General features: G+C 45.3%; 1 protein-coding gene across 1 annotated transcript in view; it reads right to left on the reverse strand.

Moving 5' to 3' along the window:
* LOC306858561 (proton myo-inositol cotransporter-like) overlaps positions 1–13,877 on the reverse strand; it is a gene marked incomplete at its 3' end in the record, with an annotated part of 76,123 nt that extends 62,246 nt beyond the window's left edge. The window contains exon 1 of the mRNA XM_079399145.1: positions 13,195–13,877. Coding sequence (XP_079255271.1) covers positions 13,195–13,732 — 538 coding nt within the window. The 5' untranslated portion in view covers positions 13,733–13,877. The remainder of the gene's footprint in view (positions 1–13,194) is intronic.
* Between the last annotated feature and the right edge of the window lie 4,164 nt (positions 13,878–18,041).

Genomic DNA, 18,041 nt, shown 5'->3' on the forward strand with positions numbered 1-18,041 from the left:
GCATGCCGATGTTGACAAGCTAGCGCGTGACAGACAACTGCGATGCGAAGGTCGCAACCTTCCCGTCGCCCCAGCGCAAATTCGCTAACCTTGGCGCCCGCAGGGACCACTGAGTACATTGCTGCTGGAGATAGCCAAGCCGCTGTTCCTTTCCCCAGAAATCGGAAGGGATTTCGACCTTCTATGAAAGACTGCTTCAAGTCTTTCCTGTTTGTTGTTACAGCCCGGCAGTAACGACGGGGAAGCGAGCCTTCCGGAGAAGGGCGCTACGGAGGCCACACCCTGCCCGAAGGGAGGTAATGTGTGGAGACACTGGTATGGACTGGCCCAAGCCTGGGGCAGTGCTACATACGCCTGGACCCCGGGGCAGATCCTACCTAGGAGAAGGGAGGAGGGCTTCCAGCGGGGTCTGACAGAGCTCTGTCAAAGGGAAGACACGGGTTTACCGTGAGGGAAACCGTACTGTGGATGAATACACGTGTGGGATCGCCCGAAGGGAATCAGGCCACACGGGCACCTAGCCGAGTACAGGGGCTGACCGGAGACCCGGGCAAGCTAACACCGGTACTGGGCCTGGCGTCAGACTGCTCCGCCCAGCCTGACTGCCGGGGGTGCTGGAGGAACTCCGCCAGGGTTCGCCGTCCGGGGAACTAACTGGAGGAGAGAATAGGCGCTCGTATCCCCGGGTAAGGGGGAAATGGCGCAGCAAGCGTGACACCGGCCAACTCTTCCCGCCACTTACCTGTTACCCAACACACGGGAAGAGACTGGCTCAACGTGGAGACTGTAAAATCTCGCGAAGGTGTTCGGTGTCGCCCAGCCCGCAGCTCTACAGATGTCTACAGATGCCAAAGAGGCGCCGTGCGCCAGCGCATAGGAGGAGGCAACACTCCGTGTGGAGTGAGCCCTCACCCCGAGGGGGCACGGCTCGCCTTGGGATTGGTACGCCAAGGCGATGGCATCCACTATCCAGTGGGCCAACCTCTGCTTGGAGACAGCCTTCCCTTTCTGCTGACCTCCGTGGCAGACAAAGAGCTGCTCAGAGCTTCTGAAGCTCCGGGTGCGGTCCACGTATATGCGCAGCGCTCTTACGGGACACAGCAACGCCAAGGCTGGGTCTGCCTCCTCCGAGGGCGTGGTGGGAACCTTAGGCACGTATCCAGGCCGGGGTCTCAGGACAACGTGAGAGTAGGCCGGCCCAAACACAAGGCACTCTTCGCTTACCGAAAATGCTTGGAGGTCCCCGACCCTCTTGATGGAAGTGAGCGCGGTCAGGAGCGCTGTCTTGGCCGACAGGAATTTCAGCTCGACTGAGTCCAGCGGCTCAAAGGGACCCCTCTGAAGTCCAGCCAGGACAATAGAGAGATCCCAGGAGGGCATCAGGGGTGGCCTAGGAGGATTTAACCTTCTGGCACCCCTCAGGAACCTCACGATGAGATCGTGCTTCCCCAGGGACCGGCCGTCCACTGCATCGTGATGGGCCGCAATAGCAGCCACGTACACTTTCAAGGTGGAGGGCGACAGCCTGCGCTCCAACCTCTCTTGCAGGAAAGAAAGCACCACTCCAATCGTGCATCTTCGGGGGTCCTCCCGACGAGAAGAACACCAGTCCGCGAACAGACTCCACTTCAGCCTGTGGCAGGCCACTCAAGTCTGCCGCGTCCCATCCAGGAGCCGCACATGGCGGTTCCACAGACCTGGACGCGGGTGCCGTATGGTGCCGAGCCCCTGAGAAAGAAGGTCCTTCCTCAGAGGGATGCGCCAGGGAGGGGCTGTCGCGAGGAGGGTGAGTTCCGGAAATCAGGTCCGGGTGGGCCAATATGGCGCAACCAACAAGACCTGCTCCTCGTCCTCCCTGACCTTGCACAGTGTCTGTGCGATCAGGCTCACTGGGGGAAACGCATACTTGCGCAGAGCCCGAGGCCAGCTGTGTGCCAGTGCGTCCGTGCCGAGGGGGGCCTCGGCCAGGGAGAATTACAGCTGGCAGTGGGAGGAGTTGCAGGAAGCAAACAGGTCTACCTGAGCTTCCCCGAATCGACTCCAAATCAGCCGGATCGTCTCGGGATGGAGTCGCCATTCTCCGGGGAAGTGAGCTGTCGTGAGAGCGCGTCGGCTGCACGATTGAGCTCCCCCGAAATGTGGACGGCGCGCAGCGATTTGAGCTGTGACTGACTCCAGAGGAGGAGATGGCGGGCGAGCTGTGACATGCGGCGTGATCGTAGACCTCCCTGCCGGTTGATGTACGAAACAGCCGCAGTGTTGTCCGTGCGGACCAACACGTGCTGGCCTAGGAGCAGTGGCCGGAACTGCTTTAAGGCCAGATGCACTGCCAACAGCTCTAGGCAGTTGATGTGCCAAAGCAGTCGAGGCCCCATCCAGAGCCCCGAGGCTGCCTGCCCGTTGCATGTAGCGCCCCAGCCCATGCTGGAGGCATCTGTTGTGACAACAACATGCCGGGACACTTGTCCTAAGGGCACCCCGGCCCGTAGGAAGGCAAGGTCCGACCAGGGGCTGAAAGAGCGGCGACACGATTGCGTGATGGTGACACGACGTGTCCCGCGACGCCATGCCCATCTCGGGACCCGTGAGTGTAACCAGTGCTGAAGTGGTCTCATATGAAGCAACCCGAGCGGCGTGACTGCGGCAACGGATGCCATATGCCCCAGGAGCTGCTGAAACTGTTTCAGCGGAACCACTGTCCTGCCTCTGAAGGAACTCAGGCAGTTCAGCACTGATTGGGCACGCTCGTCCGAGAGACGTGCCGTCATACTCACAGAGTCTAACTCCACACCGAGAAAAGAGATTCTCTACACAGGGGAGAGCTTGCTCTTTTCCCAGTTGACCCAAAGCCCCAACTGGCTGAGGTGCCGGAGCACCAGGTCCCTGTGACCACCCAACTGTTCTCGCGATCGGGCCAGGATGAGCCAATCGTCGAGATAGTTGAGGATCCTGACGCCCACTTCCCGTAACGGGGCAAGGGCGCCCTCCGCCACCTTCGTGAAGGCACAGGGAGACAGGGAGAGCCCGAAGGGGAGGACCCTGTACTGCCATGCCCGCCCCTCGAACGCAAACCGTAGGAACGGCCTGTGTCGAGGGCGAATCGAGACATGAAAGTAAGCGTCCTTCAGGTCGATCGCTGCAAACCAATCCACGGAGTGAACTCATCTGCGTCAACATCTTGAACGGGAGCTTGTGTAGGGCCCGATTCAAGACTCGCAGGTCCCGGATTGGCCGGAGGCCACCGCCTTTCTTGGGCACGATGAAGTAGGGGCTGTAAAACCCCTGCCTCATCTCGGCTGGAGGGACCGGCTCGATTGCACCCTTTGCCAGAAGGACAGCAATCTCCTCGCGCAGGACAGGTGCATCTCGGACTGCCACCGAAGTCTCGAGGATGCCGCTGAACCTGGGCGGCCGCCTGGCGAACTGAATCGCATAGCCGAGTCGAACTGTGCGAATGAGCCAGCGAGACGGGCTGGGTAGCGCAAGCCACGCCCCCAGATACCGTGCAAGTGGCACCAAAGGCCCAATCGACGTGCCCGCAGTGGTGCAGCGAGGGGGAGTAAGGTTGGATGGAACAGAAGGCGGTGCGTTCTGACTCATCCCCAAAAAACTCCCTAAGTCCCCGGGGGGACTGGCTAGAGGTGCGCGGGGAGGCATCGCGTCCCCAGACCGCACTCTCTTGGCCACTGGCAATATGGGTCTCGGGTGAGAGTGAGGAGGCAGTGCGTCGCACACTGTCAGCCCGCAGACCTGGGAACCCGGAGGAAAGGGAAATTGCTCTTTCTTTGACAATGTGGGTACCACTGGCCCTTGAGCCAGTGGCGGAACAGAAAGAAAAGAAAACACAGGATTCTCCACCCGGCCCTCCTCCGGGGGAAGGAGCGACGCTAGCCTCGTCGTCTCCTGGGAAAGAGCAAATTCCTCCATCTCCGGGTTGTGCGCGTCAGGGCCGCTTTGTCGTCTTCCTGGAGGACTTGGCGGCCGGCTGAGGCGCAGGGGGCGCCGCACTCCTGCGAGAGGCTCGACGCACCGGCCTAGGTGACGACTCAGCACGGGGCGGAGCAGCTCTGGAGGACGCAGGAGGGCGCCCACGGCGACCAGCAGACTGGGGCATGGTCCTTGGGCCAGCGGTGGCAGCTGGAGCATCCCACCGTTTAGGGAGGATGTGCTGAATTGCCTCCGTCTGCTTTTGTACTGCCGAGAATTGCTGGGCAAAACCCTCGACAGTGTCGCCAAATAGCCCCGTCTGGGAGATGGAGGCGTCGAGAAAGCGTACTTTGTCGACGTCATTCATCTCGGCCAGATTGAGCCAGAGATGACGCTCTTGGACCACTAACGTGGACATCGCCTTCCCGAGGGACCACGCCGTGACTTTCGTCGCCCGGAGAGCGAAGTCAGTCGCCGTGCGCAGCTCCTGCATCAACCCCGGGTCGGGACTACCCTCGTGCATTTGTTTTAGTGCCTTGGCCTGGTGAACTTGCAGGATGGCCATGGCATGCAGGGCAGAGGCGGCCTGGCCCGCAGCGCTGTAGGCCTTGGCGGCGAGTGCGGCCGTCAGCTTACAGGCTTTGGACGGGAGACGCGGACGATTCCTCCAGGTGGCGGCGTTTTGCGGGCACAGGTGCACCGCAACCGCTCTCTCCACCTGGGGAATATCCACGTACCCCCTGGCCGCCCCGCCATCGAGGGTAGTGAGGACGGAGGAGGGAGAGCTCCTCATGCACCTCCGGGAAGAAAGGCACCGGGGCAAAGTGCGGCCGCTGGTCGCGTTTTGCGCCGATGAACCAATCATCCAGCCGCGAGGGCTCGGGACTGGGCGGTCTGTTGACCTCCAGCCCGATACTCACGGCTGCCCAGGCAAGCATGGCCGTCAGCTCTGGGTCCGGATCGGCAGTGGCGACAACACCCGAGGGGGGCAGCCCCGCCGATCGTTCATCCTCAGAGGACGAAAGCCCATCCCCCGATGCCGCGATCGACATCTGATCCTCGGGCGGCGCACCGAATGAAATGCTGGCGGCCCCGTGAGGCGAACCAGCGAAATCACTCGGGAACCGGACGGAACAAGCGCTGCGGGAGGAGTAAGAGGTCCGTGGGGACGTGCCCGGCGGAGAAGCTCTTACTGTCACCCTCAGATCTCCCAGAGCGCCAGCCGGCGGTCCTCTGCTCGAGCCAGAGAGACCGGGACGGGTGGCGGCAGAGGGTGCCAATCCTTTCAGAAAGGAAAGGCGAGAACGCAGCGTTGCCATGTTAATACGCCCACAACAGGCGCATGACTCATCCACAAACGCATCTTCAGCGTGCTGGATGCCCAGACACTGAAGACAACGCTCGTGACCGTCATCTGAGGACAGGAAGCGACCGCAACCAAGAGAACACAGACGGAACGGCATCTTTAAAAAGACGCGAACCGCCCAGTGTTTTAGAAATTTGCTCTTTCAGGTGAAGTGCCCAGGGGAATCGCTGCTGCAGGGACACCGCTGTCTGCACCGTGACGCCACCCAGGAACAAACTCTTTTTGAGGCAGAAGGCTTTATGGAGATCGCATAGACTTCTCATCCACTCGGCTCCGAAGCAAAAATCTGATGAGTGGATGCACCTGTCGCCCTTTTATACCCGTATGCACGGGGAGTGGCTCAGGTATGCAAAATCCACTAGCCAAATTTCATTGGCGTTTTCTCTTATCAGAGGCAGTCGGGGCTTCCAAGTAAATCCCCTAATGTCGTCACGACATAACTCGTAGTGACCGACAGATAGGGAACTCTTGTTTGATTACTGCAGAAATTCTACTTTTGAGTTTTACAGAAGAATGAGTCTGAGAAAATGACAATAAAAATAGAAACACAAAGACTGCAGTGTTTTATATAAAGCCCATCAGTGTGTTGCTGGTGATATGAAAGAGTAATTCAAATGGTGCTTCTGTATAGTTTTGTTGCAAGAATTTCATTTTTAGAAAGGAGTATTAAGTTTTGATTGCATTGTTTCATTTTGGCATAGTGTGAGTTGTTAATCTCCAAGTGTTATGTCTGATTGGCTTGTGTGTAGAGTTTTGACATAATGAGCCAAATTCTGCAAAAAAGTGTGTAAGCAATAGACAAAAACTATAATGGCTTGACTCACATAACGAAAGAACATACAGTATACCCATATATATACAGTATGCTGTATTTTGCTGTCTTAACTATGCTAAATTATGATAATGGGCTGAGGAAAAGGTCATTATTTTGATGGTTAACTGATCCTGGTTTTGCCCTCTGCTGGGTTTTGTTTTCACAAAGGTCAGTGTGGAAGTAATTCTTACTGCTCAATCACTTAAACCAGAAGTCAGTGGCCAATTATCAGATCAGTGACATTTCAAGAAAGTTACAAGACAATTTTTTCATAAAAAATAATTTGAAAATAGTCTTGAAATGGAATAAATACATTATGTTTTCATATGTCCTGAAGAAAGTATACATGGTTATTGACTACTACACAAAAAACAATGATTGGCTTTAAAAAATAATGCAAAATATCTTTAAAATTGCAAATATGGATTATGGTCCAGAGTGTAATGAGTCAAATGCTGAATCTCTGGATTTGAGCAGTCAAGAAGGCTTGAGAAAACGCCAATCTTCCCTAATGACAGTGCGTAATCCTAGACAATAAGCATCAGGCCAAATTGCTCTTTCCAAATGCTCACGGGATATTCAGCTGATTCTTAGAAGCTCCGTACATACATTAATGAGAAATACCACTTGAGCTACTGGAGCTCTGTCAGTCTTACCACCCAATCAGATCATGTGAATCCTTCTGAATCTGTACTAATTGCCTGTGTTAAAAAATAGGTCTGAATTTTCAATGAAACGCTGCATGAAATTTTATCAAAGCCTGTGATCTTACACTATGACTCACTTGGGTTCCTTTAAGCAAAGCAATTAAAAAGACTGTCTACAATCGTTTAGGAAAATCAACCACATTGAACATACATTAAATAACCTAACTGTTTGCATTTATTGAAACGTTACTCAAAAGGCAAAAAGGTAAAAAAAAAAAAAAAAGACAAAGAAAGCTTCTGTCCTGCAGATTTCCTAGAGTTTCCAACTCCAACACAGCTGAACCAGCTAATCAAGGGCTGCTTTAGAAAGCTGAAAGATTAGGCTGCTGACTTGTTGCCTCGCTGCCTTATCAGCCAAATTGCATTACAGTATTGGTAGTATCCTTATTTGTTATAGCAGTTTCTTAGTCTTCTGACAAAATACTTCTCTGCCGCGCCTAGACAGACAACTCTCAGTTCTGCAAAAAATACAGTACATGTAAGGACTACTTGGCTTCAAATCAATTCAACAGTAATGAGTTTGAGGGTGTACAACATATGCTACAGTATTTACTGTACATAGAATAATGATAGTAGTATTGTAGTAGTATTGAAAACCTGTATATGAGCCTGTAGGCCAACTTCCCTCGTGGTCAGTCCATGCAGAAGAACATGGTCAACTATAGTGCTTTGTATTTCACCAGGGACAAATGACCTTTGACCTTATGCCCTTCATTTTTCACACTCTTTGTCTCCCACTACCAGGATTAATTTTACAAAACATTATCATTTGTGCTCCTGTGCATATCATCCTGAGATTCTGAACTGTGTCATCAGTTTTGCTACTGAATGTTCACACAGGGATAAATGTGTGCTGTTTGAGTTCATTTTTTGATGGTTGAGTTAATTATATAGTGTGTTTGTGTTTTCTGAATGAGAACATGGATAAACCTGTGCAAAATTATGGTGTTTTTGTGTAGAGTTTTGCAGAAAACACTGAGCAAATTGGAATGTGTGTGCAAACAGGTGAAATGTGTTAAAAGTTTTGAGAAACGTGTCTTTGTTTTGAGAACTGTATGAATGGTTTGGAAAATTGGGCCAAATGAATCAGTAATAGTGTGTTAGCAATCAAGAAAAACTGTAATAATCTACAACAAATAGAATGAGCTTTGGTGAAAACTAAGCAAATATTTAATTACTATAATAGTATTGGAAAAAGTCGGTCAAAAACACAAACTGAGCACCAATTGCAACTTTCAGAAGCGTCTTTATTTTTTAGCTCAACTGTCAAAGAATGAAACGCATGGGACTGATATCCATACAGATATCAAAGGCAGTGAAGGATACATCTATGCTGCTGTAGCAAATTAGCTTAAAAGGGAATTGTATATAAATAATTACAATTAATTATGATTGATTACAATTATTTATATCGGCTGACAGTAATAACTAACAGAATTAAATTGCCATCAACTGATCTGCCCGTCCAGCGAACATTCAATGCAAGTTCATATCAACTCTAAGAAAGGATATTTTCTTGGCCACAGAAAACACTTTCCCAAGTATTAATACATTAGAGCATGTAGTAAGGATAAAAAAAATCGTAAAGGGACATTAATTTGCAAGGCAGAATCAGAAACTCATGTAATTTGTGCACAAGAGTTTTATTAACTAAGCACTAACGCAGACTAGTCTAACAAACAAACAAACTTACATACAATCACTCATACATGGGGAAAGGGCTAATGAGAGTTGATGGATGAAACCATCAGGAAAACCAGAGAATGCAGTTATGGAAAATTCATTTAACCACCTGAGTAAAACCATCAGCGCGGTTTTAATGGGGTTTATAACTTGTACTAATAACCTCTGTTTCGTTTAGTTAAATGTACAATACTTGCAATGCATTAGGTCATGACGAGTGTGCGGAATGCAGTTTCAGATGAAAGTCTTAATGGTTTCAAGGTTTTGGACTCCCGATCACGTTCTTCCGGGTTGAAGAGTGATGAATTCCAAAGATGTTCTGAGGTAGAAATGTTCTTCAAGGTAGAGAGTGGAAAAAGAGCTAAGAAAGAGATCTGCTGAGGTCCAAGGAGCTTTGGCTGAATGGAAAGACAAGGCCGCAAGGTCTGGCAAAATACTTAAGATGTTCAGAAGAGTTTTTGCTCACATCTTCCTCATTCTCTTAGGCTCTAACAGAACCGCAGACTGCCAGGAGCGTCACTGAAGTGAGAGCTTTATCTGATATAGAGATCACACCTCTGGGGGTCAAAGAGCCAATGGTGACTTGAACTTTTGGAGGGAAAGTTTATAACTCTTTGTCTCCATGCATGGTAATTTGCATATGAACTGGATTGGAAGTTGACAAACTATTAAAGATTCTTAGAACACTTATATGTTGCATAGGTATCGACATATAATATACACTCTCAATTAGATCATCCGAAGACTAATTGATAGAGGCCAAACATGGTAGAAGTTAGGTAATATTAACTAGTGATCTATCATAAGCATGCATAAAACAGTATAAAATACACAAAAACATATACAAGAACAGTAATAATATACATAATGACTTGAAGATATGTGTGCTCATTCAAAGAAAGGTTTTTCTATGAATTAATTAGATTAAGTGAGTGTTGCTCTACCCGCATACCTTTGAGCAATAAAACTGGTGTTATCAGATTGATTGCCATGGAAACGGGGGCCTGGATCATTCACAGACATATCGGCACCCAGTATGTGTATTGGGTGAGGGGTCTGTGACTATTTGTTAATTTAATGACTAATTGATTTGTTAAATCAAATGCAAAATCGTGTGTCTGATTGGTTCAAATGCTACATTGCCTTCAAAAATTGATCAGACCTAATTGAACACACCTAATTCAGTTCTTCAGCTTGTCAATAGAGAACTCAATGAACTGAACTGAGTGTGTCAGATAAGGGAAACATGCAAAATGGTCAGAGCTGTGGTCCCCAGGACCAAGATTAAGAGCCATTGGACTAAACTAATAACTAATTAAAAGATACAAACCTGTCAGGTCTGTATTCTTTTCTTTAGGTATCTCCTAGATGGACTATAAAATAGTACATTCAGTCAATGCATCGATATGATGCATCTGTTCAGATAATTACACTGACCAAAATTATAAACGCAACACTTCTGTTTTTGCCCCCATTTTTCATGAGCTGAACTCAAAGATCTAAGACATTTTCTATGTACACAAAAGGCCTATTTCTCTCAAATATTGTTCACAAATCTGTCTAAATCTGTGTTAGTGAGCACTTTGCCGAGATAATGCATCCACCTCACAGGTGTGGCATATCAAGATGCTGAGTAGACAGCATGATTATTGCACAAGTGTGCCTTAGGCTGGCCACAATAAAAGGTCACTCTAAAATGTGCAGTTTTATCACGCAGCACAATGCCACAGATGTTGCAAGTTTTGTGAGACCAACCACCCGGACAGCTGATGCAACAATCGGTTTGCATAACCAAAGAATTTCTGCACAAACTGTCAGAAACCATCTCACGGAAGCTCATCTGCATGCTCGTCATCCTCATCGGGGTCTCGACCTGACTGCAGTTGGTCGTCATAACCGACTTCAGTGGGAAAATGCTCACATTCGATGGCGTCTGGCACTTTGGAGAAGTGTTCTCTTCACGGATGAATCCCGGTTTTCACTGTACAGGGTAGATGGCAGACAGTGTGTATGGCGTTGTGTGGGTGAGCGGTTTGCTGGTGTCAATGTTGTGGATCGAGTGGCCCATGGTGGCGGTGGGGTTATGGTATGGGCAGGCATATGTTATGGACAACGAACACAGGTGCATTTTATTGATGGAATTTTGAATGTTGCAGCATGATAATGCACGGCCCCATGTTGCAGGGATCCGTATACAATTCCTGGAAGCTGAAAACATCGCAGTTCTTGCATGGCCAGCATACTCGCCAGACATGTCACCCATTGAGCATGTTTGGGATGCTCTGGATCGGCGTATACAACAGCTTGTTCCAGTTCCTGCCAATATCTAGCAACTTCGCACAGCCATTGACGAGGAGTGGACCATCATTCCACAGGCCACAATCAGCAACCTGATCACCTCTATGCAAAGGAGATGTGTTGCACTGCGTGAGGCAAATGGTGGTCACACCAGATACTGACTGGTTTTTCAGACCCTCCCAATACAGTAAAACTGCACATTTTAGAGTGGCCTTTTATTGTGGCCAGCCTAAGGCACACCTGTGCAATAATCATGCTGTCTAATCAGCATCTTGATATGCCACACCTGTGAGGTGGATGGATTATCTTGGCAAAGGAGAAGTGCTCACTAACACAGATTTAGACAGATTTGTGAACAATATTTGAGAGAAATAGGCCTTTTGAGTACATAGAAAAAGTCTTAGATCTTTGAGTTCAGCTCATGAAAAATGGGGGCAAAAACAGAAGTGTTGCGTTTATAATTTCGGTCAGTGTAGTTGTTATTTTGATTGATTTTTGATGTTTGAGTTGGTGTATGCTTCTGCAAAGCCCGTGTGACCACAATAAAATAGATTAAAAACTGTCTCATAGCACTTAAGTGTTTCCTGGATGGAGATGGATCCCGCTGGGTCTGCTGGTCTAGTCTTCTGTCTTGACAATTACACAAAAAATGCAAAACAAGCCCAAATGCTGAGACTTTATTTCAAACAGACAAGAGAACAAAGGTATCCCAAAAAAGGTCACTTACAGCAAGGTAACAAGACAACACAAAGATGAAAAGCAAACAGAAATAACTCCAATAGAGTAGCAAGAAAGATCACAGTAATGCAGTGAGTCTACAATATGTCTGATGAAAACAGACTAAGAGAGGATGGAATGTGTATGTATAAGTTTTTTGTGTGTGTGTGTGTGTGTGTGTGTATGTGTATGCTGATTGGTAAATGGAGAACAGATGTAAGTGCAAACGAGATTCAGTGGTCCGAGGAATAGAAGCAGAGGGTGTCTGGAGAAGGAGAAGCCAATGAGGGCGTGACAAATAATAATCTAAACAGAGTGAAGTAAATATTAGCAATTTGTATGAATATTATTTTATAAATGTTTTAAAAAATCAAAACTATTCCACAGCTTTGGCATTAGTTCACAAAGAATAATGTTGCTCTTACAGAAGTTTTTTTTTTTTCTTATTTTTTTCTTTCTTTCTAAAGTTAGTCATTGTACTTACTAAGCAGACAAAAGTCTTGGTCAAGAACATCCTTGATAAAATATAAGACATGTGATGTTTTCAAATGATAAGTAATTATCCAAATTAATTAACCAAATTAAATCTACAAAAAAACCTGTTTTTCTCCACAGTCCACTGGGTTGCAATTGCCCAACTATATTGAAAAGATACAGTTTGAAATGAGGGAAAGGAAAAGCTACTGACCATTTTCAAAATAATGCTGCAGGTATTCAAATAATAATAAAAATGGGAGCAGCATCAGCATTTATGCAGTTTATTTAAAAAGGGAACATTATAAAGTGCTTCATGTGGTTCTTAAATGTTATTTTCTAATTCCACATCTGCACATTAATTGTGTAGTCTATGCTATACACACATATATATATATATATATATATATATATATATATATATATATATATATATATATATATATATATATATATATATATAGGGTAACTCTTTATTTTAAAGTATTTTAACTAGTTGCTTATTAGCATGCATATTACTAGAATATTAGCCATTTATTACTACTAATTAAGTACATATTAATGCTTTATTCTACATGACCCTATTCTACATCCCTAATCCTACCCAATACCTAAACTTAACAACTACCTTACTAACTATTAATAAGCAGCAAATTAGGAGTTTATTGAGGGAAAAGTCGTAGTTAATAGTGAATATGTGTTCCGTATTCTAAAGTGTTACCTTATATAGTGTATGTCAAAATGTTCAGTATCTATCAGTATCACCATTTAGGCTATAATGGTATTAGTAACTCTGAATTGCACTCTGAATTTGAATTTTTACCCATTGGCCTTCTAGACTGAAAATAGTAACCTAAAATGATTCCTATGGTAACATCTACAGTACAGTATTTTAATCGGTTTTATTCAAATCATGTTACCAAAAATTTTTATTTAACACAGCCTTACTGAATCAACCTAAATTTAAGGGTATAAGATCAAGTACAAATAACTCTTTAAGATAACATTTTTACAGTAAAGGGATATTACCATAACATTATTTATAAATCTGCTTGATGTGTAATCATTTGTGTACTTTGTTTTTACATTGCTTAAAACTCAAAGAAAATACAATAAGGGCAAGACCCCAAATAACCTCAAGTTTATTATTGTAACTTTTCTATGTCAACACTGAATGAATTAGCATCGGTCAGGTGTGTCTCACTCACCCAGCCCAAGTCCCACTATGAGCCGTCCAACCAGGAGAGCCTCCTTATTAGGTGCAGATCCCAACACTATCGCCCCAATGGCAAAGGTGAAGCTGGCCGTGAGGATGCACATCCGCCGCCCGAACAGTCCGTTGAGATACCCGCCGAGCAGCGCGGACACCGCCGCCGCGGCAACGGTCCCGGACACCAGCAGCTCCTGCCACAGGGCAGTTACATTCATGTCCCTCTTGAGCAAAAGCATGGCTCCGGACACCACCCCGGTGTCATAGCCGAACAGAAAGCCGCCGATAGCGGAGAACACGGCCAGGACGTAGACGAAACCCGGCGTGACATCCTGCTGGAACTGTTTGCGCGCCGCACGCTCCAGGTCCGCCGGCGCGGGGGACGCTGCTGAGGGACCGGCGCTGCTGAGGCTGGCGCTGGACGGAGCCTTGATGAGACTCCGCTCTCCATCATCCGACGCTCGCTTCCTCCTGATCTCGCCCATCAGATTGCTCATACTACGCAGATTATAGTCATCGCTGGATTTGCGGGACATAAGTGAAAAGCCGCAAGAATAAATGTGCACAGTGAGTCAAAGAGGATGAACTGGAGAAGTGGGCTGATGTGAGTCTAGCTTGATGTGCTGTTGTGTTGTTGATGTGGTTTTATGAATGGTCTGCCCAGTCTGACTCCTCACAAGTTCTGTCACAGCTCTGTGCTTGAAGTCTGAAGTATCAGACAGTGTGATGAGAGCGAAGCCAAAGGTAGAGCTCAGCGTCATCGTGACGTGGGCATGGCGTCAAAGAACTACACATCAACCCACACGTGCACAGAATTCATCTATTGGCCAAATAGCTTCTTCTTGGTCTTGTAAACAATAATCTCAGTCACAACACACACAAAAAAAGGTATAGGCTATGTATGAAATTTATTGCACGTATCTCCTTTTTTACAGTGAATGTTAAAATATTTATGTATTTATTTATTTGTTTGTTTAAGCCCTCCATGATAGACAAGCCATTATGCAAACATTTTTGTCTCTCACAAAATGATTAATTAACACTAGCCTAATTAATTAGCTTTAAGTTTAATTAACTTGAACTTTAAGCATAATGAATTATTAAAAATTATAATAATAATAATTCCACCCATTTAAACCACCAAATATGACTATTTATTTATTTTACTATATTAATTTCATAAATAAAACTCGTACTATGAGTGATTGTTTTCCACATCATTGGGTATATAAATATCTCTCTCTCTCTCTCTCTTGCCCGCTCTCTCTCAATTCAATTCAGTTGCATAATATTGCCAAAGCATTGTCCATTATACATGAATAAGGAACAAACGATTATATAATACATAAAACAAGAATAGATCTGTAAAATAATTAAGTAAATAAGTACATGAATTTTTTTTTCCACAAACAAGAAGCATTTAAAATATTTAAGTCATTGAAAATGTGACTTTATTTTTCTGCATTTGGTAATGCCATAAAATTTGGATTAATTTGTTGGAATTTGTGGAAATATGCAGCTCTAATGTTAAAAGTGCAGTAAGGAATGTTCCTCTGTTTCCAACTCTTTCTGCGAGCACAGTGAACACAGTCTCTGTTCTCGTGGCTGCCATCTTTGTCTGTGCCGTCCTCTCTCTAGTTTGTAGTCCCTTTTCAGGTGTAAATACTCCATCTTATTTTGTATTTTAGTGGCATCTTTCCAAAAGACAATGCAGTTTTGTTTTTGTAACCATGTGATTTGATTGGGCCGAATTGCTGTAAAAAGGCGCTCTTCTGCAGGTTCTGCTCCTGCCACTGCAGGGCTTCAGCCTGGTAAGAGCTCGGATCACTGTATTTCAGGTGCTGGTGGAATTTCAGAGCTCTCTTTTGAATATTAATTAATAGTGGGTATTGTCCTAATTCAGCTCTGCACGATTGTTTGGGGTTGACTTTTAAGATGTTTTTACAACTTTGGGTAGGCATAATTTCAATTTCTACTTTTTCCCATTTAGAGAAATCTTGGGTTTTTAGAGGTCTCCATATCTTGTGATATAGTGCAATTGGTTTGATTATTGCTTTTAGGATTTTTAGCCAGGTTTGAATTGGAATTTCATGCTGAATTGTATTTTTGACCATGTAGAAGACTCTCAGTTTTGCTTTCAGTTCATTCACAGCCAGATAGAAGTTTCCTGTTGAGCTGATTTTTAATCCCAGATAGGTGGATTCATGGGAGTTGGAGGACCTGGGCCCGTATTCATGAAACATTTTAGTGCTAGGAGTTGCTCCTAGTAATACAATTCTAAGAAAATCCTTAGAAATGTGGGTGTTTCTTCTTAAAATTAAAGAAAAGATACTAGTAAAGAAAAAAGTAATTCAGAAAGCATCTTAACCCTTAAAAGAGGTCTTAAGGTCCAAAATTGTTAGGAGTACGGACAAGGACTTTTAAGGGGCTTAAGAGTTTCTTTAGTAGTGGAGAAAATGGACGAAACATGAAGAGAGAGAAGAAATGCGTTGCACACAATGCATGACAGTGAGTTAATAAGACGCTACACATTAGCTCGTGCAGGGATTATGTTTGTGACCGATCTTATTAGAGACACGCTAACAACACCGACACCACGCTGAAATGCCATAGTGCCAGAAATGGATGTAATCACTACATTAACATATCTGGCAACTGGAAAAATGCAACTATGCAGCAGTGATGATTTGGGTCTGTTACAGCACTTATTAGGCTATGTCTCTGTTCATTTCCTATAAAATACGGTAAGTATGACAGCATGGTAAATAAAAAATAAAGAATATATATACATATATAATGTGTGTGTGTGTGTGTGTGAGAGAGAGAGAGCGAGAGCGAGTACGGTAAAACAGGAAAAATTACGCCTGCAATTTCAAAGTGAAGGCTTATAATATACCCTACTCTTAAAAGCGCTCTTTTATTTCCTTCTTGACAAACAACCAATCACAGTCTTCACAAGAATGTGTCATAGCTAGCAACGGGTCGGCCCCGCCTCCTAACTAAGATAAAAGTTTTTGTCTTTTCCTCGCTCAGAGTTGCTCTCAGATTGGTCCTGAATCACTTTTAAGCTAAGACTCCTAGTTAGACATTTTTAAGCTAAATTAGGAGCTCTCTAAAAGGATTCTTAGAATCTTTAGGAATACGGGCCTGGTTTGCTGCTCTGAAAGTGTATTTATTTTCCTTACACCTGGGTCTCTTTTGAAAAATCATTATTTTAGTTTTTGTTAGATTCATTTTAAGAGCCAATGTTTGACTGAAAGTCTCTATGATGTCGAGGAGCTGTTGTAGTCCCTCTTTTGTTTTTGACAGAATCACTAAATCATCTGCAAAGAGGAGACATTTGATTTCTGATTCAGTTAGGGTTGAGCCGGGGGCAGTTGAATTGTTTAATTCTTTGGCTAATTAATTTATATAAATGTTAAACAGAGTAGGGCTTAATGGGCAACCTTGTCTAGCTCCTCATTGTTGAGAGAAAAAATCTGTTCGTTTGTTCCCTATATTTACAGCACATGTATTTTTTTATACATGGTGCTGAATAAATCAAAAGTTTTCCCTCCAATCCCATTTTCCAGTAGTTTTAGAAAGATTCCTTCATGCCGGATTGAATCGAAAGCTTTTCCAAATCAATAAAGCAAGCAAAGATTTTGGTTTTGTTTTGGTGTAGGTGCTTTTCAATGATAGTGTGGAGGGTATAAATGTGGTCAGATGTTCTGTAATATAAAACTTAATTCCCACCATATTTCTGATATTATCTATCAAACTAATCTAACTAATTTGATCGTTCACTTTTTAAAACTGCGAGTGCAGCGCATCAGCTGGTTAGCTTGTTACTCGCGGTTCCATTCGCGTTTCTATTCTCTCCTATTACGGTTTTCTTTTTTCTCGCTCCGTTTTCATTTCTCTCTCGCTCCGTTTTTCACGAGTTCATCAAACAACAGTGGTAAGTGGTAAGTTAAGTTGGTATCGTTCATCAGTCACAGTGAGTAATGGCTTCTTCTCCTGCTATTGTTGTTTGCCCTTCATGTCACATGTATAGTTTATCTCTCTCTGTCGGCGATGAGCGATTCACATGTGATAAATGCAGGGAAATAGTTAGGCTGACAGAGAAGGTTTCAGAATTAGAGACACGCATCCAAACTTTAGTTGAGGATAGTAAAAATGTGAGGGCTGTAAATACTGCTTTGGATGCGACTAGCTCAGGGAGTCCTGTACATTGTTCGGTTCCGGTTGAGCCCATGCAGCAGGGCAGCTGGGTGACTGTAAGGCGGCCCAGTCGCAGGTCAAAACACAGCTCTTCCGTTCCGATCAGAACATCAAACAGGTTCTCCCCACTCAGTGACGCACCCACTGAGAAACCTGATGAAATTGCTCTGGTTATTGGTGATTCTATTGTACAGAACGTGAAAATAGAGACACCAGCCACCATAGTCCAATGTTTACCGGGAGCCGGAGCGCCTGACATCTTGGCAAATTTAAAAGTGCTGGCTAATGCTAAACATAAATTCAGTAAGATTGTTATTCACGTCGGCGCTAATGATGTTCGACTTCGCCAGTCGGAGATCACTAAAAATAATGTTAAAGAGGTGTGTGAACTCGCAAGTACGATGTCAGACACTGTAATATGCTCTGGTCCGCTCCCTGCTTACAGTGGCGATGAGATTTATAGCAGACTGTCGTCACTCAATGGCTGGATGTCTAAGTGGTGCCCGCAGAATAACATAGACTTTATAGACAATTGGATGAGTTTTTGGGGCAGACCTGACCTGTTGAAAAGAGATGGTGTTCATCCCTCCTGGGGTGGTGCTGCTCTTCTCTCTAGAAATATGGCACATAGTCTTAGAGTTC

Source organism: Barbus barbus (genome assembly GCF_936440315.1).
Source record: "Barbus barbus genome assembly, chromosome: 39".
Lineage (NCBI taxonomy): Eukaryota > Metazoa > Chordata > Actinopteri > Cypriniformes > Cyprinidae > Barbus > Barbus barbus.